Source organism: Chelonia mydas, chromosome 25, assembly GCF_015237465.2.
Source record: "Chelonia mydas isolate rCheMyd1 chromosome 25, rCheMyd1.pri.v2, whole genome shotgun sequence".
Lineage (NCBI taxonomy): Eukaryota > Metazoa > Chordata > Testudines > Cheloniidae > Chelonia > Chelonia mydas.
Window position 1 is genome coordinate 12,142,998 of NC_057858.1, and position 22,702 is coordinate 12,165,699.

The following is a 22,702-nucleotide window of genomic DNA, read 5'->3' on the forward strand; positions in this document are numbered from 1 at the left end:
CCTCCTTTCACACACACCCCTCCTTTCACACACACACACCCCCCACCTGCTTTCACACACACCCCCTACCTGCTTTCACACACACACACCCCTCCTTTCACACACACCCCTCCCTCCTTACACGCACACACCCCCACCCCTACCTCCTTTCACACACACCCCTCCTTTCACACACACACACACACAGACTCCTACCTGCTTTCACACACACTCCTCCTTTCACACACACACACCCCTCCTTTCACACACCCCCACCCCTACCTCCTTTCACACACACACACCCCTCCCTCCTTTCACACACACAGACCCGCACCCCTCAGGCAGGCGGAACCTGGAGCGCCTCCCTGCGTTTCCCCGGCCCGCCGGGGAGCGGTGTGGGGGCTGCACCGGCTCGGCCGGATGGCTTAGGCGGCTGCACGGCCCCTGCCAGGCAGAGGTTGGCTGAAGGGCTGGCGGCAAGATGGCTGCGCTGGCTGGTGAGTGGGGGGCAGGAGGCAGGGACGCCCCCCTACCTGGGGGATGGGGGAGCCCCCCCTTCTCGGGCTGAAGAAGGTGGAAAGGGGGGTTGCTTCCCTTTTGTCTGGGGGGACCCTGTCCAGTGGGCTCAGCCCAGCCTCTCTAGTAGGAAGGACCCCCCCCATGCCCCCCAGCTTAGGGGTCTGGATTGTGCGTGTTGGGTGTGTGGGTGACACCCCGTGGCAGGATCCTCCTGTCAAGTGCCTTGGCAGGAACGCTCCACTCGGTGGGTTTTGGCAGCCTGACCCTCTGGGGTCTCTTGGGGAGCGGTGCGGGCACCGGCGCCCCTGCAGCGGGGTCGTGACAGCGCAGGGGGGCAAGTCCTGGGCTGCTGATCAGCAGGCGGCGGGGCGCCGAGCAAACCAAGAAATTCACGACAGCAGGCTCTGAACTGGATTTGGGGAGTGGCAAATGCTAGGGTCCCCAAGTATTAGGCTGCTGTCCCACTCCTAGATGGGTACTAGATGGCTGACTTCCACCCAGGCAGTGCTAGCTGCTGGGCTGTCAGCGTGACGGTTTGAAATAGTGACAAGGCGGGTGGGGTAATATCTTTTATTGGACCAACTTCTGTTGCGGGGAGAGAGACAAGTTTTTGAGCTCCACAGAGCTCTTCTTCAGGTCTGGGAAACTAACCGAGTGCATCACAGCTAAATCCAAGGGGGGACAAATTGTTTAGCATAAGTAGTTAACAATTTCAAGGGACCGTTGAAAGGGTGTCATTAAGTCACTGACCTACTTTTGCCCTAGGCAGTGAATTGTAGGCACTAATTCTTTTAATCACACTTGTGATTTGGACAGAGGCACGGTAACACTTGCTTGAAGTGCATTGTTCTTGACATTTAAAAAAGCACCAGTCTGTGTGTGCATTTACTTATTTATTGCTTTGCTTGGTTTCAGGGCTAATATATTTTAGTGGATGAATGTGACTTTGTGGGGAATGGGTTAGAGTTTTATGACTGAAAGATCTGCTTAGCTTTCCAAACCTTGCAGAATTATACCCATTTGAGAATGATGATGAGGCAGGTTGGTCAGTATTAAATCTCTTACCTGGAGCTTGGACATCCCTCCTCTCCTTCCCCTGCCTACCCCCCATTATCCTCAGCTCTGGGCCTTGGGGGAGGAATAGCAGACTTAGTGGAATGCTGCTCCTGAGATGGCAGGGCAGTGCAGCACAATTATCATCTTTCACTGAGATTCTGGCTGTGTTAAACGTAAACTGCCCTGTGGCTTTTGTTCACAGCTCCTCGCCTGGCCCGGGCTGGGATATTTCTTTTGCGGTAAGTAGCACCTGGTTGGCTGAGCAACCACAAAGAAGATATTTACTTGTGTGGGGGGGAGAAAGGCAAAATGGATTAAATCATTTTGCTGCTTGCAGCCCTCTTCATGCCTTTCTCATGAATTCTTCCAATCTGCCGTCTCTACAGCCCTATTCCTTTAACGTATTTCTCCTCAAGTGAGAGTGAATTTGCGCTGAACGCAGCTGCACAGCTCTCTGCTTGAGTTGTTGCTGTTCGTATGGAGACAGTAATGTCAAGTTCTTAACGGACATTCAGGGAAACAAGCCTGGCTTGTCTGATTGTGGTAGGGTCATTCGAAAATGTTGCCCCAGGGTTAGATCGCAGGGCTGGAAGTCAGGACTCCGATTCTGTTCTCACTCTGCCACGAACTTTGGTCAGCACGCTTACTTCCTCCATTCGTCCGTTTACCTGTCTGTAAATGGGGTATTATGCTTCACGGGGCTGAGGGGCTTAATTAGATAGTGTCCGTAAAGTACTGTGAGATCCTAGCGTGGAAGGGACGACATAACTGGCAAAGTGTTGTTGCTGCACCGTGATGTTCAGCTGTGTTCATTTTTACAGGCCCAGCGCTGTGACACCTGTCCACGCTCAGTCACTCCATGAGACGCCAGCGACCGGCCATGCTGACAGGTAATGCCACGCGACGATCTAAGTTCTTTAGCTGAGTGTCACTTCTTCAGGTGGGAGATTGCAAGCGATACAGGAAAGGAATGTCTGTTTGCTACAGTTCTGTTCTGGTGTATGGCCGAAGGAAGCCCGGTTTCTCTCTCTCCTCTTAGCAATCAGTATTAAATGGCAAGGCGTTGGGTCCTTGAGATGAGCCTGCCAGGTAGCCCGAGTGTAATGAAGGTCCCAGTGAAGGTTCCCTGCCTGAGCAGCAGATTCCACGATATTTGGATTTTTCCCCACGATGTGGAGTCTGCTCGTTTGAACAGCGTAGAGCTCACTCAGCCTGGTGCGCTATTTTTAACGGTTAGAACTCTCCAAAACAAAACGCGATGCAGTATATACAGCCTGTGATCCAGAACCCTCGCCATCTTCAGCCTCTTGCGTCACAAGGCAGATGACTGATATTCACAAATGTTCTATGTGTTGTATGCCTCCTCTTCATCGACTGGAATCCTGGTCTTTAATTTGGGGACGAGTTCCAGTGCTTGTGAAAGTGGGGGACAGACAGCACTGGTATGTGAGCCAGGTGCGTCCTTCCCCATCCTTCCCTCTGAGCTGGCCAGCCGTATCCCTGGCTATTCCAGACCCCCGGCTCCTTACCAGAGCACCTTCGTTGTGACTTGCTCTTCCAATCCTGGATCCCATGCACAGGCCTGCCAGTGCATCCCTGTCCTGAACTGCACCATCCCCTGCATTTCCAGCCCAGACCAGACATGCTTTATTGTCCCGAATGGGGTGGTACTGTGAGATTTCCTCTGGCTTTTAAACTGGCTGGTCCAAAGGTGACCGCTGAGTTTACCCTCGCCCTATTGTGCCATCTTTAGCAGCAGCAGCAGCTGGTATTGAATTGACTATGAGGAGCTTATTCCAGCCCCTTCAGGGGATCGAATGCCCTCAGAGCTGAGACACCTTAATCAGTGACTCTGTTAATAACCGGATAGATTGTAAGCTGGTGTAGCCGTCCATGCTGTTTGTTCTCAGCCCATCCCAGGTCCGGCAAAAGAGCACTACCGTCGTCCAGAAAAAATCCTACGTCCCTACCAGCCGGGGAGAGTATATTGTTACCAAACTCGATGACCTAATCAACTGGGCTCGTAGGGTGAGTGGCCAGGAGCGCCCATGGCCTGTAAACAAGAATGGGTAACAAAGGCTTTGGAGTGCTCGCGGAAAGGTAGATGAGCCTGTCTCTTTGAAAGGGCAGCAATCAAGTTCAAAACCTCTGGTGCCCTGCGATGAAGTAGCACATGTTCCCTGGCCAGAGCTGGGGGTTTGGGGGTTTCTGCTTCAGACAGAGGACTAACGTCTTAATCTGAAGGTGCTACAAACTTCCTTAAATATTGTGCTGAGAGAGTCACCCTGTTCCTCTGTGGTTTCCCTCCTACCTTGAATATTCCAGCAAATGTTGCTTTCTTGTCTCTATCTGTATCTGAGGTGGCTATGCTGAGTTCAGCCGGTGGGGCTCTTCAGATGACACCTTAAACTGAGGTGTCTCTGCTCTGGAGAGTAAGGCTTTGTCCTGGCCAGGATTGCTTTTCTCCATTCTCCTGGGCCCTCATGCAATTTGTTATGCACTGGCATCTGCCCGTCTGTCCCAGAACAGGCTGCATTTCAGTGGTGCTGCAGGTATAGCTTGGGCATCCTGAAAGGCTGTGTGCATACGCCCAGGTGTAAAGCACCTTGGGGCAGAGGTCTTGCCTTCTCATTTGCATGCAAAGCCCACATCCATCTGTAGCACTACATGCGTCATACAGAACGTAAAACACCTTTGCCATACCCTCCCAGCCCCAGACTTCCTGTCCCTTGAAACGTTCTGAGCGGCCCACGCGGGTCTCAGTGCTGCAGACCCCAGTCCCGTTTTGAGCCCTGTTAACCTAACTTAGATCTCTTCCGTCCCAGAGCTCCCTGTGGCCAATGACCTTTGGCCTGGCATGCTGTGCGGTGGAGATGATGCACATGGCGGCTCCTCGCTATGACATGGATCGCTTCGGGGTGGTGTTCCGGGCCAGCCCCCGGCAGGCGGACGTCATGATTGTGGCCGGCACCCTGACCAACAAAATGGCCCCAGCCCTTCGGAAGGTATGGATTCTGGCCACGTTGGCAAGTGCAGCTTTCTAACTCCGATGTAAAAGGAGTTCACTGTGAAATCTCTCTCTCCTCCAGGTTTATGACCAGATGCCTGAACCACGCTACGTGGTCTCCATGGGAAGGTAAATGCCAGAGGCTTCCTTATTGTCTTACAGTTTGCTGGAAGGAAATCTGTTGCCCCTGCCTGTGTTAAGTCAGGGTATGCAGTCTTGGGGTGTAATTGCGCCTCCTGTAGGCATACTGAGGGTGCTTTACTCTGACTAGCTCAGGTCCTGGAGCAGTGAAGCTATGTCTGCACGGGCTGCAGAGTGTTCTCTGCAAACCCGCCCAGGAGCCTGCATAATTACTTGTGGGACTAGCCTGTGCTGAAGCAGGCACTGCTGCAGCTTCCCTGCTCCAGGACCCCAGCTAGCTAGATTAAAGCTGTCTGGGGTGTGTCTACACGAGCTGCAGTCCCACCCGTGAGTGCAGTATAGACCTACCCTAAGAATGTGTATCGGAACGAGCAGCGTGCCTCAGCAGGAGCAGCAGTAATTTTAACCAGACTGGTTTCTAAAACCCCATTTGTATGCACAGATCATGCCGCAGGTTTGGGTTATTGTTGTGTGACTGATACGGAGAGTTTTAGAACATAGATTTCTTTTAAATGAATGAAATTCTTAAGTCCCTTGCTCAGAATCTGGTCTGTCAGGAAAGCAGCCGGGGCATCCAGAGATTCTCAGAACCAGGAGCCTAAGCCATGGGGAGGTGCACTGGTGCACAATTATTCATCTGCATGTGTCACTTAGGCTCTTGTGTCTTGAGAGCTCGGCCCTGTGTGTTCATGTTGAATGGCCACAATATTGACTCAGCACTGAACTGTCTGAAACTTGCCCATGGCTTTAAAGTCTTTTGCTTTAACTGCCATGTGGCTCTGTTTTCTCGGCATTTCTGATGCACGGGTAAAGTCTTGCCTTGCCTTCTGTGTAACTCTTGCCTGGTGCTCCCGAGTTGCACTTCAAAGGACACTGAACCCTTTACATCTTTTGTAGCTGTGCTAATGGTGGTGGTTACTACCACTACTCCTATTCCGTGGTGAGAGGCTGCGACCGCATTGTGCCAGTGGACATCTACGTTCCAGGTAAAAAGAAACTCTGCTTGTCTCTGTGGGATTACAGCACGTTACTCTAAGCGCAGCAAGCTGGAGCATAGCTGCAGCAACCTATCGCTGTGTTTTAGTTTGGACTGTGACTGTAATATGTTATGACTCCAGTCCAGTATGTTGCTACTGAAGGGCCTTTTGTTTAAGTTTAAGCTGCATCACTTACATTTTCAGGCTTTCATTACATTGTGTTCAAACAAGGAATTGGGAAGAAAGTCAAATCCTTGTAACTTCTAGACAGGCGATTGCATCCAGTTCAGTCTGGGCACGGCACAGGGGTATTCATGGGTCCACAAGGAAGGAATGTTCTGTGTCAACATACCAAGTTATTTACAAGGAAAAGCAGTTCTGACATTCATAAAACTTTTCCAAGTGCATCTCTGTTCTAACGTGTAAAAATACAGCCCTCTCGTCTGTGACAGCTGCTTTCTTTAATGCAAGAGAAAAACTTACGCCTTATTTCCAGCTTAACAGTGAGGGTGATTAAAACCCCCCTGGAATAAACTGCCACAGGACGTCTTCAGAACAAGACCGGCTGCCTTTCTGGACGAGATGCTTTAGTCAAGTTATTGGGCTCCATCCAGGGGTAACTGGGTGAAATTCTCTGGAACTGTGCTATGCTGGAGGTCAAACTAGATGGTCTAATGGGTCCCTTCTGGCCTTAAAACGTATTCATTTATGCAGTCTCTCTCTGAGTGACCCTGTTGTATGTCAGCTGGGGTCTTTAGCCCACCCAGTTGAGCTGGTTGGCTGTTGTCTATTATGTGTACTGAGGTAGCACCTTGGAGTTTCAGTCATGGAGCAGGACCCTCCCGCCCCGTGCTAGGCACTGGACAAATGCAGCCCTGCACTGCTTACAGTTCTCAGGCTCTCCCTCTCTCCCGCAGGCTGCCCACCTACTGCCGAAGCACTGCTCTATGGAATCCTGCAGCTGCAGAAGAAAATCAAGCGGGAGAAGAAGATTCAAATCTGGTACAGGAAATAGCCTCCCTTATTTATGACCTAGCTATTCACCCCCTTCCCTGACAGAGAAATGTATTGGTATAGTCACGCACACTGCAGCTGTGGTCTGCACAAGCCTCACAATAAAACGTGATCTGTTTAACGTGATCTCCTGTCCTTAAACGTTCCCACTCGTTTATTTAAACTGGGGGGGCACAATTCACAGCCAGTGTCGTTGCACATCCCAGGTGCTCCCTGGGCGCCATCCTCCCATCCCTCTCTTTTTCAGGGACTCTCTGCAACTCACCCAATGCCCCCCTTCCAGGTGTTCTGGGTGCCCTCCCCCCACACATATACCCCCCGTGGGTATATGGGTTAAATCGGATAGGATTCCGAATACACTGGTTCCTGGGTGGAATGGTTCACGCGGGGGACAGAGCATGCCCACTAGGTTCTTCACATTGTTAGCTGCTGTTGCCAAACATCTGTTCTGCAGCCTGCCTCCCTTCTGCGACTCTGAGTTTGACCCACTGGCTGCAGTGGAAATTGCGGGTTCGGGAAACTGGCCCCTCTTGCGTAGTGGTGATGTTTATGTAAAATAGTGTTAACTGTGCAAGCGGCCAAACAAAACTGGGCAAACCAATTTCAAACACCAGAGGAGTTGAGGCAGATACATAAGTGTGTTTCAAATGTTTCACAGAGTCCTGGTTTGATTTTAAACTGGGGGAAAAGTACCTCTCAACTCCTACCTCTTTGATGATAACAGGGTTAGATTCAGCTTGCATAGATGAGATTTATTTGGGTTTTTTTTACCCCTCTGTGGCAATCAGGACTGAGACGTGTCCCCAGCTTTGCCATTGATGAGATGTTTTGTAAATCAGTCCCAAGCCTGCTCTAAACCAAACTCCCAGACGTCTCATCTCCACTTCCTCACCTGCAAAATTCTGAGCTTGATGCTGTCAGCAAAAACACAGCTACACCAGAGGCTGATATGGACCTAAATCAACATTTACAGTCTTCATTTCAGCCCATTACTGCAGCTTCTATACCTCCCTTTGCCACCCTAAAGCTCTGCTCTCTTTGATGTTTACACTTTCCATATACAGTATCTGTGAACTGATCTTCAGTCGTCACTTCAGCCAACCCATTAACTCCCACCCCTTTTATAATCTTTACTGCTAAATGAGTCCCTCTGGCCTCCGGATAGATTTTGCAACTCTTCTCTCAACTCCATCCAGTTTATCATCATCTTTCTGATAACGTGATGCCTAGTACAATGTCCCAGGTATTGCAGCACCAGAGCTGTACAGAGAAGATTTATCTCCCTGTTCCACGACGTCTATGCATACAACACAACTGTATTTGACCTCTCTTTATAGCTAGATCCCATTGGATACTTAGCACTTCTGTACATCAGGCCTCTTATCTGGTTGCTTAACTCAGTGCTGAGATCCCTGCCTGTCATGCTGACCAACATTCTCATTGTTTTCTTTGCTCCCCCATTTCCGTCAGTGTTCACGTATTATCTCTTGTCTTAGATTGGAAGCTCTGTGGGGCAGGGACCATGCATTTGGACAGCCCCTAGCGCAATGGGGACTTGGTTTGTGGGTGGGGCTCATAGTCTATATTTAGGCACCTGCTTTATCTAGAATCTTGCCCAGCAATCTTATTAAAAAGCAGCGGCTTTTGTGAAAAGGGGACAGGAATAGAAAGCTTCTAAGCCGATCTTAGGCTGCCACCATCAGGACCACAGGAGAGGAAACAGATTGGTGATTTGCTACCAGCACTTCAGGCCACCTGTAATGAGGAGCACAGAGCCACTGCAGAGTTGTGTGTGCTTATAAAAAATGAAAATAAATTATTCTGAAGTCTTGAGCTGTAGTTTTTAAGTCAATTTACTGTCTTTAGTGTTCGTATTAATAGCATGTCCACCACATCTATGTACAGAGGTGGGTAATTAGTCATGTAGTGGTAAACTTCCAGGAAGGTCATAAGAATTCATTACCAAAATCTTAATTAAAAACAGGCCATTGGCCAAAAATATAAGTGGAGATTCCCACGGGATTTGCTCTGGGAGTTGTCTGAATCTCATTTAATTACACAAATGCAAATGCCAGGCTTTCAGAATTAAACTCTGTGGGGTAGAGGGTACTTTACTCGGCCGGTCGGGGAGAGTCAAGTCTTGATCTTTAAAAAAAGACAGCGTTCCACTGGAAACTCAGATTAGGAAATCCCCCATTCAAGCTACCTACAGTCCCCTACTGATTTTCACTTTAATCAACAGCTGTGGAGCCTACAGCGAGGGCTCTGAGTGCAGGTCAACCCCCACAATAAAAACATTCTTTAAAAACGTAGGAGAAATGCCCCAGATCCACAGCCAGGCCTTGGGGCAGGTTTCGTTGACCAAATAACACCTAGCTCTGACCTAGGGTCTTAGAGCCATAGATCTCAAAGCATTGGGTGGGGGGGAGAAAGGGGATAATGTATTGTGGATGGGGAAACTGAGGCACAGACGGGGCAGTGACTTGCTCATAAACACCAGCAGCTCACTGGCAGAGCTGGGACTAGAAGGCAGGAGTCCTGAATCCCAGTCCTAGTCACTTGGACCCTTTGTGGTGCAGGGTCCACTACAGACGTGCTAGTTCTAAACTGTCATAAACTTCCAACTGTACTTTCCCAAATCCTCCCCTCCTCTCAATCTTACTGGAAAGTCCAATCGATATGTTAATCTTCCCTCATTAGTACTGTAGAGCGATGAATATTCCCTCCCCTCCCTGGATTGTAAATAGCCAGTCCTTGATGATTTAGTTTTCACTCCTGCTGGCAGGATTTCTTCCCTCTCTCTTTGTTGTAGCAGCTGAGTGAGTGAGACAGGAGAGGGTGCTGGGTGGCTGCTCACTCTTTGATGATGGTGGGCGTGATCATTTTGTGGAAGGAGTAGTACCGGCAGTCCTCAGGCGGGATCAAGTCCATCACGCTGGTGCTTACGTTCTCCTTCTTGAACCCTGCCTCCATCAGGTGTGCAACTTGAGTCTCCTAAGGGAGGGACAGGTAAGACAGAGACCGGTGAGGTTCTGAGCCACCTCTGCTTGAACACACAGTCTGTCCCAACATCATCCTCGAGGAAGGAGACGCCTAACCCTTTGTTTAACCGGTCTGGTTACATTAAAATGACACTGCCCCAGCCACTAAGATGGTTGAAGCTTTAGAACTGTCCTGGAAAAACACCCACTGTACTTTATGGTGCTTCTGAAGTGTATCCTTGAACTGGGTCCCGCCAAGCCCTACTTGTCAACCGTTCCTTCCTGCTCATATTATCACCTGCCTGTTATCTAGCCGTGCCATTTAACGGAGGGCCTGTTTCCAAAGGGCTGAGGACTGGCCTGTTTTTATGTGGATCTAATCCAGGCCTGTAAAACTCATGTGCTCGTTTGTGTCCGCAAACAGCATGGCAGGTGTGAGGCCTAATGCAACTTTGCACCCACAGTCGGGCAGGTGGTAGGACTCTGGTATCTGTATGCTCCGGTCAGCAGCCACCTTGGGTGAGTGAGAAACGACTGCAGGGTTTGGCACCCCCTCGCCTGTGGTCATGTCTGCCATCGGGCTCTCCGAGCCTCTGCCCCTCCTCACCTCAAACATCTTCTCAATATCCGTGTACTCCGTCTTGAGCAGCTCCCCCCAGGATGTCAGGTTGCAGTAGGTGAGCACGCCACCGGCTTTCAGCAAGCGGAAAGCGTGACCCTGTGGAAGAGGGAAACAAATGGGAGGCTGATGGGATTTAGGGGCTGCCCTAAACACCGTGCTCCTCTCTGCCTTCCCTCCGTAGCATAGGGTTGCCAACTTGTAATATTTAAAAACCGGACACTCCAGCAGGAGTGCGGGAACATCCCCTGTCCCGCCTCTTCCACCAAAGCCCCGCCCTGTCCCGCCTCTTCTCCTGAGGCTCTGCCCCCTTCGACTCTTCTCTCCCTCCCCCCTCGCCCCCCCCCCGTCTCTTGCTACTTGCCTGCGGACGTAGGGCTGGAGTGGGTGATGACAGTGTCTTCCTGCTTGCAGTAACTGGACTTTGGGTGTCCGGTCAGTAGATCTGACTGGACACTGTCAGGCCCCCTTTTGGACTGGATTTTCCAGTCAAAAACCAGGCACCTGGCCATCCTACTGTAGCACCTGCCATCTAGAACAACCTCCCCCGGCATCTCCCCTCTCCATTTCCTTTCAGAGAATCTGTGAAAGCTTCAATTGCCCCTTGCTAGGGTCAGTCCCTCTCCCACGTAACTCCAGCAAAACACTTCTTGAGTAGCGTTGGTAGGAAAGGTGCCACAGGAGACAAACGTGGGCTACATGCGAAAATCCCACGTTCCTAAAACACCCTGGGCCCCAAAGCAGCATGGAGAAGCTGATGGCTGTAACGTAACAACGGGCAAAGGCCCATCCTAGCAAGTCTCCCGGGGCCAGGTCCGTCTCGTGACGACTCCCGTGTGGCTTTGGAGGTGGGCTACAGATCTAACTGTCCAGCTCAGAGAGGCCTCTGGGGAATTAAAGTCCTGACCCTGCCAGGTGATATGTCCTCAGTTCCCAGTGAAACCCAACCGGAGCTGAGAGCACAGCATATACATACATACATACAGACATATTGTCTGAGCAGGCCCCCAAATGCCTGGAGCTGCTGCAGAAACGCTAGCAGGGGGCTTGCAATATGCGGATAACGAGGGAAGAATCCTGCTCATTGGAGAACTGCAGGAGAGTCTGTTACCTTGATAAAGTTGAACTGGTGAGTGTGCCAGGTTTCTGCTGACAGGGGATAGGTATCATAGAGGATGCCTGTCCAGGGAAACCGAGGGAAATAATGCATTAGCTGCAAGATATGCTGTAGCACAGACTGGGACCGCTTAGTTGGGCTAAGATTCCTCTGCGTAGCTGGCTGCTTGGCGTGTCTTCCCCCCCCTTAATACATGACATTTGAGTCCCATGCATTTGATAACACCAGTGTTGGCGATAGCTTCATCGTACCGACAGCAACGTGCTTTCCTTCTGCCAACCTCTGGGAGGCTGGGCTAAGCTGGCTAGCTGAATTTCATCTCTCCTGCTTCAGTGCGAGCTAATGAGGCAGCAGGGCCTAGCGGCCAGGGCACTGAGCTGGGAGTCAGGAGGCATCAGTTCTATTCTTGGCTCTGCCAGTGCCCTTGGGCAAGTCACTTCCCTTTTGTGTGCCTCAGTTTCCCCGCCAGGCTTCTGTCTTGTTGATTTAGGCTATAAGCCCTGTAGGGCAGAGATTGTCTCTCATTGTATGTGGGTGCACCGCCTAGCCCAATGGGGCTCTGGTGCTCTGTCCACTAGGTCACACAGCCTCCCATGTAGCTAATGTGTAGCTCCTCCAGCAATGCATGGTACTTAATCTTAGGGCCTGAGTTTTTTCATAGAGCCTGAGCAAGGTCAGCTCCCATTGAATTGGATGGGAGTTTCAGGTGCTCAACACCTGTGAAAATTAGGCCACCTGGTATATTTTCCTATGGGTGCGTGAACATTCTTACTCCTAGCATGACTAAATTCAGGTCCTGTTCAGGCTGGGTTTACGTAGCACCCTCCTATCGAGTATATAGCTAGCGCCCCTGATTCATGCGCCATTTGAATCCCTCCATTGTCTAATAGCCACACGTGTCCTAGATTCCATAACATTTCAGGCCAGACCACGTGCCACTCTAAATCCTGCCCAATAAACTCGGGCTTGCTGGCTCTGGCGTAGTTTGTCTTTCTCTGGGCCCCTGATCCATGGGTGTTGTGGAGGTCCTCACTGCCCAGCAGCCTCCTTCTCCACAACCCACCCCTGGGATTCCAGTGATCTCTTTGGATTTTTATTTCAATCTGCTTCCCTTACCGTCAAAGTGTCCATCTGGCAGCGTCGGCACCACGTCTTCCCACAGCCCCTTCAAGGGGACGACCTTCAGGCAAGACAAGGAGAAGTCACCAGATGGTATGTAGGCACAGATTCTGATCAATGATTGACCAAAGCGAGAATAAGAAACACCCAGGGAATGGGGCAGGAAGGAAGAGTTGGATCAATGTCCACTACATGCAGCATTAAAGTTGTTTTCCTCTTAACAAGCCCTGATTAAATATAAACGTCCAGCTCCACAATGGGTGTACGTCGGTGGAGCGCGGTAGCCGCAACGGAGTGAAGCTGATCTGCACCAAGGATTTGGCGAGAGAGAGAGAGAGTGTGTGTCACAAGACCAGCATTTGCAACTTCTAACACACAGATATTGGGCCAAATCCCACCCTGGTGTAATTCAAGTCCATTTGCTGCAGTGTAAGTTACACTAGGGATGGACTTGGCCTAGTAAAAGTGGCGGGGGGAAGGGGAGAGTCCACAAGTCAAATTCAACCCCACTGGCATCTCGCTGGTCCTCACTGGAGTGGCCTCCACGTAACCCAGGGTGCGATGCCCATATGTGATAGATTAACTGAGGATCCTCTACCCCATCAAGGGGACGCTAATACATTGTGACTGATTTAAAAAACGGGTTTATGGTGCAAATTAATAAACAACTTGATACTAGTGAGTGTGGGGCCAGCCTTCGCTTTACTGAGAGAGTTAATGTTTTGCTTAATGGAGTGGTTGTGTGTTGCTAAACTTTTCTTCTGCTTCCAAGTTATGAAAGTTTTGGTTTTTTTAACTCTGATTCCAAAGATTTCCTCATTCAGCTCCGCCCTGGTCTACACTACGAGTTTAGGTCGAATTTAGCAGCGTTAGATCGATTTAACCCTGCACCCATCCACGTGACAAAGCCATGTTTGTCAACTTAAAGGACTTTTAAAATAGATTTCTGCACTCCTCCCCAAGGAGGGGATTAGCACTGAAATCGACGTCGCCGAGTCAAATTTGGGGTAGTGTAGACGCAATTCGATGGTATTGGCCTCCGGGAGCTATCCCACAGTGCTCCATTTTATCCACTCTGGACAGCACTTTCAACTCAGATGTACTAACCAGGTACACAGGAAAAGCCCCAGGAACTTTTGAATTTCATTTCCTGTTTGGCCAGCGTGGCAAGTTGATCAGCACAGTCCCAGAATCACAAAAGAGCTCCAGCATGGACCGAACGGGAGGTACTGGATCTGATCGCTGTATGAAGAGACGAATCCGTGCTATCAGAACTCCGTTCCAAAAGATGAAATGCCAAAATATTTGCCAAAATCTCCAAGGGTATGATGGACAGAGGCTACAACAGGGACCCACAGCAGTGCCATGTGAATATTAAGGATCTCAGGCAAACCTACCAAAAAACCAAAGAGGCAAACGGCCGCTCCAGGTCAGAGCCCCAGACATGCCGCTTCTATGATGAGCTGCATGCAACTCTAGAGGGGGGCCCTACCACTACCCCACCCCTGTCTGTGGACACCTGCAAGAGGGGAGTCTCATGCAACAGGGATGACGATTTTGGGGATGAGGAGGAGGACAATAGCGCACAGCAGGCAAGCGGAGAAACCGTTCTCCAGCCAGGAAGTATTTATCATCCTGGAGCCAATACCCTCCCAAGGCGGGCTCCCGGACCAGGAAGCCGGAGAAGGCACCTCTGGTGAGTGTACCTTTGTAAATGTAATACATGGTTTAAAAGCAAGCGTGTTTAATGATTAATTTGCCCTGAAGACTTGGGATGCATTTGCGGCCAGTACAGCTACTGGAAAAGTCTGTTAACATGTCTGGGACTGGAGCGGAAATCCTCCAGGGACATCTCCATGAAGCTCTCCTGGAGGTACTCCCAAAGCCTTTGCAAAAGGTTTCTCGGGAGGGCAGCCTTATTCCGTCCTCCCATAGTAGGACACTTTACCATGCCAGGCCAGTAGCATGTATTCTGGAATCATTGCATAACAAAGCATGGCAGCGTATAGTCCCGGTGTTAGCTGGCATTCAAGCAACATCCGTTCTTTATCTCTCCGTGTTCTCCTTAGGAGAGTGATCATCCAGAGAATGGGGGGGAGGTTTAGTTGGGTTTGTGCTGCACGTTAACTCAAAAACCGCAGCCCCTCCTTTTAAATGGCCAACGCAACGGGTGCTTGGTATGGGAAAGGAGGGCACTGCTGTTTGAAACCATTCCCGTGTGTTATGAAGGTTGAAGAAGCCGAAAGACCATGGCTGCCTGCAAGCTGAATTCTGTTGCCTGGCCCTGCGTGTGTGATCTCTCACACCAAACAGGCAGGCCCTCAATATAAGAGGCAAAATGTGACCTTGTACCGAAAGCACACGTGCTATGTAATGTTAACAGCTTGGTTCACCATGAAAGAGTCTACGCATTGTTCTCTAAAATGTGTCTTTTTAAATACTACTCTCCCTTTTTTTTCCTCCCGCAGATGCAAATGTTTCAATGCTCCCCCATCATCTCTGTCCCAGAGGCTAGCGCAGATAAGAAGGCGAAAAAAACGCACTCGCGATGAAATGTTCTCTGAGCTCATGCAGTCCTCCCACACTGAAAGAGCTCAGCAGAATGCGTGGAGGCAAGCAGTGCCAGAGTCCAGGAAAGCAGATAATGAACACAAGGACAGGAGGGACGAGCGAGATGAGAGGTGGCGGGAGCAAGGTGAGAGGAGGCAGGATGCAATGCTGAGGCTACTGGGGGATCAAACTGATATGCTCCAGCATCTGGTGGAGCTGCAGGAAAGGCTGCAGGAGCACAGACCACCGCTGCAGCCCCTGTGTAACCGCCCGCCCTCCTCCCCAAGTTCCATAGCTTCCTCACCCAGATGCCCAAGAACGTGGGGGGAGGGGGAGAGGGCCTCCGGGCACCCCACCACTCCACCCCAGAGGACTGTCCAAGCAACAGAAGGCTGGCATTCAATAAGTTTTGAAGTGCAGTGTGGCCTTGTCCTTCCCTCCTCCTCTCATCTACCACCCCACTTGGTGCTTCCCTCCTCCCCCCACCCCTCCCGGGCTACCTTGGCAGTTATCCCCCTGTTTGTGTGATGAATTAATAAAGAATGCATGATTTTGAAACAACAATGACTTTATTGCCTCTGCAAGTGATGATTGAAGAGGGGAGGGTGGCTGGCTTACAGGGAAGTAGAGTGAACCAAGGGGGCGGGTTTTCATCAAGGAGAAACAAACAGAATTGTCACACCATAGCCTGGCCTGTCATGAAACTGGGTTTTAAAGCTTCTCTGATGTACAGGACGCCCTGCTGTGCTCTTCTAATTGCCCTGGTGTCTGGCTGCACATAATCAGTGGCCAGGCGATTTGCCTCAACCTTCCACCCCGCCATAAACGTCTCCCACTTACTCTCACAGATACTGTGGAGCGCAGAGCAAGCAGTAATAACAATGGGAATATTGGTTTCGCTGAGGTCTAACTGAGTCAGTAAACTGCGCCAGCAAGTTTTTAAACGTCCAAATGCACATTCTACCACCATTCTGCACTTGCTCAGCCTATAGTCGAACAGCTCCTGACTACTGTCCAGGCTGCCTGTATATGGCTTCATGAGCCATGGCATTAAGGGGTAGGCTGGATCCCCAAGGATAACTACAGGCATTTGAACATCCCCAACAGTTATTTTCTGGTCTGGGAAGTAAATCCCTTCCTGCAGCTGTTCAAACAGACCAGAGTTCCTGAAGATGCGAGCATCATGTACCTTTCCCGGCCATCCCATGTTGATGTCTGTGAAACGTCCCTTGTGATCCACCAGTGCATTCTGTACCATTGAAAAATACCCCTTGCAGTTTACGTACGGGCTGCCAAAGTGGTCCAGTCCCAAGATAGGGATATGGGTTCCGTCTATCGCCGCGCCACAGTTAGGGAATCCCATTGCAGCAAAGCCATCCACTATGACCTGCGCATTTCCCAGAGTCACTACCCTTGATAGCAGCAGCTCAGTGATTGTGCTGGCTACTTGGATCACAGCAGCCCCCACAGTAGATTTGCCCTCTCCAAATTGATTACCGACTGACCAGTAGCTGTCTGGCGTTGCAAGCTTCCAGAGGGCTATCGCCACTCGCTTGTGAACTGTAAGGGCTGCTCTCTTCTTGGTATTCTTGCACTTCAGGGCAGGGGAAAGCAAGTCACAAAGTTCCATGAAAGTGCCCTTAATGCATGCGAAAGTTTTGCAGCCACTGGGAATCATCCCAGACCTGCAACACTATGTGGTCCCACCAGTTTGTGCTTCTTTCCCAGGCCCAGAATTGGCATTCCACGGCATGAGCCTGCCCCATTGCCACCAGGATGGCCAAATTGCCAGGGCCCATGCTTTGAGAGAAGTCTGTGTCCATGTCCTCATCTCTCTTGTCACCGCGCTGCTGTTGCCTCCTCGCCTGCTTTTGCAGGTTCTGGTTCTCCACATACTCCAGGATAATGCGCGAGGTGTTTACAATGCTCATAACTGCCATGGTGATCTGAGCGGGCTCCATGCTTGCCGTGGCACGGCGTCTGCAGGAGAGCAGAGTTGCAGCGGAAGCGGTGGCTGACGACGGATGCCACGAGAATAGATATTTATAGAGAATGACGAGAGGACCTGCGAGGTGGATTCAGGAGAGCAGAGTTGCAGCGGAAGCGGTGGAGGACGACAGCACCGCACACCTTTCCCGAGGAAGAACCAGGAGCCCATGACAGACAACACGGAGAAATTCGCTATTGAGACAATAGCAGCAGAGCGGTGTTGCAGTGGAAGCGGTGGATGACGACGGTTAGCAGTCCTACTGCACTCTCTGCTGAAAGCAGTATGGCGTCCGCATGGAAAAAAGGCGTGAAACGATTGTCTGCTGTTGCTTTCACGGGGGGAGGGGCGACTGACGACATGTACCCAAAACCACCCGTGACAATGTTTTTGCCCCATCAGGCATTGGGAGCTTAACCCAGAATTCCAATGGGCAGCGGGAACTGTGGGATAGCTACCCACGGTGCACCGCTCCGTAAGCCAATGCTAGCCATGGTAGTGAGGACGCACTCTGCTGACTTAATGTGCTTAGTGTGGACATACGCAATCAACTGTATAAAATCTATTTCTAAAAATCGACTTCTGTAATATCGACCTAATATCGTAGTGTAGACATACCCTCAGGGAAATCTAGAGGGTAAGAAATGGGCAGGAAGGCTGGCCTAGTGGTTAGGGCACTGGGGAGCGACTTGCGATCTGGAGTCAATTCCTGGCTCCGACAGTCTTCCTATGTGACCTTGGGCAAACCACAATCTAGCCTGTGCCTCACCTCCCCAGTTGTAAGATGGGGGTAATGCTTTGGGGAGTGGGGGACAAAATCCTTTACCAACTGCAAGGCGCTCGGAGCCTGGTGATCAGGGCTGTATATGAACATAGCTACACAGCCAGAGATTGGGATAAGTCCCCCCATCCCAGGCCATATTGTAGCCCATTGATACTCCCAGCTGAGCTCAGCTGTAGCTACAAAGATGCACAGAGTCTGCAATGCATCCTTGTCTGCAGCGAGCGGAGCTGCTCGTACCTTGTGTGGCTGTTTCTTGGCCCACTCCTGCAGCCTCTGGAAGACGCCCTCATTGCATTCTATGATCCAGTGCTCCTCAATGTCGAACTCTTCCAGTTTCGTGGCCGCGATGGCCATGCCAAACCCCACTTCCAGCACACGGCCGCCTGGGGAAAGACAGGTCACAGCCTGGCTACCAATGTTCTGTAGGCGCGCTCCAGAGTTAAATGACAGCTGTCTTGATCGCAGGATACAAGGCAGCTGGTCCCTTAGTCTTCTGTGCTCAGATACGAACCTGGGAGGAACTGGCTGGGGCGATATAGAGCCTTTCACCTATAGGTCACTGGTGCGAGTCCAAGCCAGGCTGCTAGTGACCAGCAGTCATTACTGTCTGAAGGCTTTTTGGTCTTGATGTCTGCCCCCATGCAGCTGGCTCTAGCTGGGTCTCCTCTCTCGGCAGTCTCAGCAATGTGACCAAGGATTGGATGGGCCATGGAGACTGAAAATCACTCTTAGCCCTAAAGGAGGTCCCTCTGGGTCAGGACTGGGTCACGTCGATAGGGTAGCATGCAGGGGAAGCTTGTCCCACCTCTGCATGTTGGACCCATTCTCAAGCCAGGGGATTTTCATGCTCTGGCCCCTTTCATTAGCACTAAATTAACTTAGAAAAATGAAGGAAGATCAAGGCAAGCTGTGAATTGGCACCACGGGGCCTGCCCAGCCAGCTAAATCAAAGCTGGATTAGAAAACAGGGTGCAGTGATTTGTTACTTATCTACTCTCACTCTAGCCATGTCTCTCCTCCCTCCTGTACCTTAAACCCTGCCTCCTAACTCATGGGTGTCCTGCCTAACTGGATAGAAAACCCAGCAAATGTGTTGGAAGAGATAAGGAGTTTGAAAACCTCTGGAAGGAACAAGATCCACATGGCTTGGCAGGCTAGAAAATTAATTCATCAGCATGGGAATGACTCAGTGCAGGCAAACTCCAAATCAGTGGGTGTAAAGTCCTACCATTGACCCACTTTCACCAAGGATGTGATGGCATTACTTCCTCCAGCAAGGTGCAACCCTGTAAAATTGGTGAATGGGCATGAATGAAAGGAATGTTCTGCATACCTTAGTCATTTGGTCTATTGTCAGTCACCTTCCAAAACTATTTTTTTCTTAAGGGGACATTGTCAGGTTAAAATGTTATTTAAACATAAATATTCTCAGTCATCCAACTATTAACTCCTGAAATTATTAAAACTGGATGAGAAATTACTCCCCCTCCCCCCCAACCATTTATACTGTTTCTTTGCTGGTAGAGGGAAACTCAGTTTGTCAGTTTCATCTTTGTTTCTCATCAGTTTCACTTTCTTTTCCCTCATGAAGTCCTGACCATGCAAACACCTACCTGCAGGCTTAACCTTAAACATGTGACAATCCCACTGATGTCAAGGGGGCTGCTCATGTGCTTGTATAAGGGCATGTTCGGAATCAGAGCCTAACTGTTTGGGAGGATGCTTTGAAAATGTAGCCCTGGATAAGTCTGAAGTATTATTACACTATTCTGGCTGTAGTGCATTGGAGTAACACTACATTGGCTGGAGCTGCACAAGACTCCAGGTAATGTTTGAATCCGTAGGGACAGAGGACTGCCAGACCTGAAGAAAAGCTCTGTGGAGCTCAAAAGCTTGTCTTTCACCAACAGAAGTTGGTCCAGTAAAAGACATTCCCTCCCCCACCTTGTCTCTCTCATATCCTGGCACAAACATGGCTACAGCAACACTGCAAAACAGACTGGATAAAAGCAGGGGTCCAACTCCTCTCTGACAGTGGCCATCACCAGATGCTTCAAAAGAAGGTTCAGAAATTAACCTGCCCTTGGAGAACGTTTTTTCCTGACCCCCCATCAGAAAGAGGTGAGTTTATGCCCTAAAAGGGGTTATTGCCCTTCCAAACTTTGAGGATTTTTTTCTCCAAACCAATTTTAAAAACCTGTAACACCTTCATTACTTATATGAAATGTGGTTAGACCTTTTCCTAACAAAAGGAAACTACCCGATCCCTCTGGGCTGCTTCTCTGGTAACAATTCACTGCTTGTAGACATGCCACTAAAAATCTCCATGTGACATGTTTCAAGAGCTTTGGGCCTAAACCTTAGGGTACTGAAGTCCATGCGAGTCTTTCTTTCCATTCATTTCAATGGGCTTTGGATCAGACACTTTGTTTTTAAATGAAAGGTAAAGTGCAAAGATCGAGGAGATCACCTGAGGGTTCTGGTACTTTAGCCCCTCCTCCAATGCAGAACTGCAGACCTCTCCTCCCCCTCTCTTGCCCTCGGGATAAGTCTGCAGCTATTTGGAAACCCCTCTTCTATTACACAGAGCACAACTGTTTGACCCAGCTACTGTTACAGGGGTGCTATTCTTAACCCTGCTCCTAGTGGAGCATATGGATTTGCCTGGCATTTACAGTTCAAATGTGGATTGCGTGACAGAGGAGTGAACACCAAGGACAATGGACAGGAGATTATTTGTGCACTGTTGGAGTTCTCTTGACTTTAGACTGAAAAGCTTCAATAGGCCTGATTTCCTCCCCCCACCCCCCAATGTTACCCTCAAAGCTGTGCAGAAATCAAATACTTTAAAGGCATCTGTGTAGAATGAAAGTCCGAAACTCCGCCCTCTCGATCCATCTGGGCCAGCTATATTTAAAGTTTCCTTAGGGGACCTGAAGCACTGCCATGGCTTCCATTGCTCTTTGAATCAGGGAGCGAATCAATTCATGAAAAGCTGACAGTGACTCTGATATCTTAGCCACACAGCAGATAGTTGCCCGGGCGAGGACTTGACCGGAAGGTTTAAAAAACACCCAGGCTTTCGGCTCTCTGCTGCGAGCTCAGCTCCTCAGTCAACGCCAGTCTTCAGACGGGGAGGAAATGCTTGTTACATTATCAATCCGTTTCAGGGTAAGGGCAAAGCCCAGCTCCTCTTGATAAAGGAAGCCGAACTTTCGGTCTTCCAGCGGGGAGCCTTTGGCGCTGGCCCCCGGCGCCGTGAGCAGGGCGGAGGGAGAATCAAGTGGAGCAAGACCCCGAAGCGCACGAAGGCCCCCCGCCGTGCCTGCAAACGGCGCTGTATAAACGCTGGCTCCCCGCCTATGGCTCGTCTCTGTTCTTCCCAAATGCGCAAACCCTCCGGGGCGCTTCCCTCGGCGGACGAGAAGCAGCCGCCGCGCTCGGCACCCCTGACTCCCGTCCCGATACCATCCCGCGGGACCCCCACGAGTGCATCTGAACTCCTGGCCGCTGCCACTACTCGCCCCCCCCCCCCTGCAAGGAGCTGGGACCTCACTCGTCTGTTACCTTTGGACGCTGCTACCGTCGCCAGAGAATGCATGTAAGGGGTCTCCCACCTCTCCATCACCGGTTTGCCCAAGATCTCCAAGTGGGTGTCCGTCTGATCGAAGCCAGCGTCTGCCCCCTTCCATGACGGCGTGCAGTTCTCTCCCTGGAGGAAGATGGGAGCGGCAGCTGCGGAGGAGTTCATGGTATTACTACTTCTCCCACCCGGGGGAGGAAAGTCCAGCAGGCTGGGGAGGGGCGGGAAAGGGAGCCCCCGTGATCTCGCTGGCTTTATATAGGCAAGCCAGAAAAGGCTGAGTGTGCAAAGAAGAGCAGAGGCTACTTCTGGATAAAAGGGATCCCTTCTCTGGGCCGCGGGTCCTGAGCATGCCCAGTACAAATTGGGAGAGGAGGAGGGCAGAGATGTGAACGAGGAGGGACATCTGCCGATGCCTTGGAGAAATGCATGGACGCAGATTACCGGGCTGAGCCAGTGCAGGTTGCAAGGAGACATGTAAACAGAGCACTTCCACTCCCCCTGTGGCCAGGGAAGGACGCACTCTTTCGGCATCATTCCGTCTGACACATGGAGCCAGCTTCCACTACCTGCAACACAGGACATTGCCAAGGGGCAGGACAAGCTAAAGGAACAAGAGTATCAACGCCGCACTGAAACCTGCAGCGAAATCCCTTCATGCCTAAGAGTCTGAAGGTATCTTAAATGAGAGCCCCCTTCTAAAAGAGGGAGATTTGGCTGGTGTGGAAAAGGGTGTGTGCGTGAGAGCTGACCGCTGGGCAATGGGCAGCTGAAATCAATGGCTCAAGAGCTAGGCTCATACTTACAGTTCCCCCAGGCCAGGAGAAGTCCTCGGCCACAACAGACGTTTACCAACGGAATTCCTGTCCCCCCACACTCCATCAGCCACCCCTAAAAGTGCAGCGTGGTTGGATGGCATATCCCTGCCCAGCACATGGGCTTAGTATCTGTACTCTACCCACCGGGATAAAAGCAATTCTCTTCTCTCGAAACAGATTGCGCTGTTAGCCCAACCTTATGCCATGTGTATCACTTATGCGGTTGTCAGTTTTGTGCAAGCCATCTGCCTAGAGAAATACCACACCAATCCCAAACTGAGGTGTGTCTGTGCATCAGTCTTTTTCTGTGAATTTTAATTCTCTTTGCCCAAGCCCCCGAGATAATAACTATCTCGCAAACACTTACGGATATGCTTAACTTTACTACTGTAAGTAGTCCCATCAACTTGGTAGTAAAGTGAATTCTATGAACAAGTCTTTGCAGGAGCAG

General features: G+C 50.6%; 2 protein-coding genes across 2 annotated transcripts; one reads left to right on the plus strand and one right to left on the minus strand.

The window, feature by feature from the left end:
• Window positions 1-283: 283 nt before the first annotated feature.
• On the plus strand, window positions 284-6,819 carry NDUFS7 (NADH:ubiquinone oxidoreductase core subunit S7). The gene is made up of 8 exons (XM_007072071.4): window positions 284-476; window positions 1,757-1,793; window positions 2,376-2,444; window positions 3,465-3,582; window positions 4,380-4,559; window positions 4,644-4,690; window positions 5,600-5,688; window positions 6,597-6,819. Exons 1-8 carry the CDS (start codon window positions 461-463, stop codon window positions 6,692-6,694), a joined length of 654 nt encoding a protein of 217 aa, XP_007072133.1. The 5' UTR covers window positions 284-460; the 3' UTR covers window positions 6,695-6,819.
• Window positions 6,820-8,528: 1,709 nt separating this feature from the next.
• On the minus strand, window positions 8,529-21,789 carry GAMT (guanidinoacetate N-methyltransferase). The gene is made up of 6 exons (XM_007072070.4): window positions 21,418-21,789; window positions 18,088-18,233; window positions 12,527-12,590; window positions 11,405-11,472; window positions 10,282-10,392; window positions 8,529-9,687 (listed from the first exon to the last, which is right to left on the minus strand). Exons 1-6 carry the CDS (start codon window positions 21,599-21,601, stop codon window positions 9,547-9,549), a joined length of 714 nt encoding a protein of 237 aa, XP_007072132.2. The 5' UTR covers window positions 21,602-21,789; the 3' UTR covers window positions 8,529-9,546.
• Between the last annotated feature and the right edge of the window lie 913 nt (window positions 21,790-22,702).

What these genes read in the sequence shown, in the direction of transcription:
- GAMT (XM_007072070.4), bottom strand. Translation starts at nt 21,601, where the DNA reads ATGAACTCCTCCGCAGCTGCCGCTCCCATCTTCCTCCAGGGAGAGAAC. An exon ending in CCAAGAAACAGCCACACAAG is followed by an intron (nt 12,591 to 18,087) that starts GTACGAGCAGCT and finishes TCTTGCCTGAAG; the next exon opens with GTCGTCCCCTTGAAGGGGCT. An exon ending in GCCAGATGGACACTTTGACG is followed by an intron (nt 11,473 to 12,526) that starts GTAAGGGAAGCA and finishes TTCCCTGGACAG; the next exon opens with GCATCCTCTATGATACCTAT.
- NDUFS7 (XM_007072071.4), top strand. An exon ending in GCTGGGATATTTCTTTTGCG is followed by an intron (nt 1,794 to 2,375) that starts GTAAGTAGCACC and finishes TCATTTTTACAG; the next exon opens with GCCCAGCGCTGTGACACCTG. An exon ending in AGTGGACATCTACGTTCCAG is followed by an intron (nt 5,689 to 6,596) that starts GTAAAAAGAAAC and finishes TCTCTCCCGCAG; the next exon opens with GCTGCCCACCTACTGCCGAA.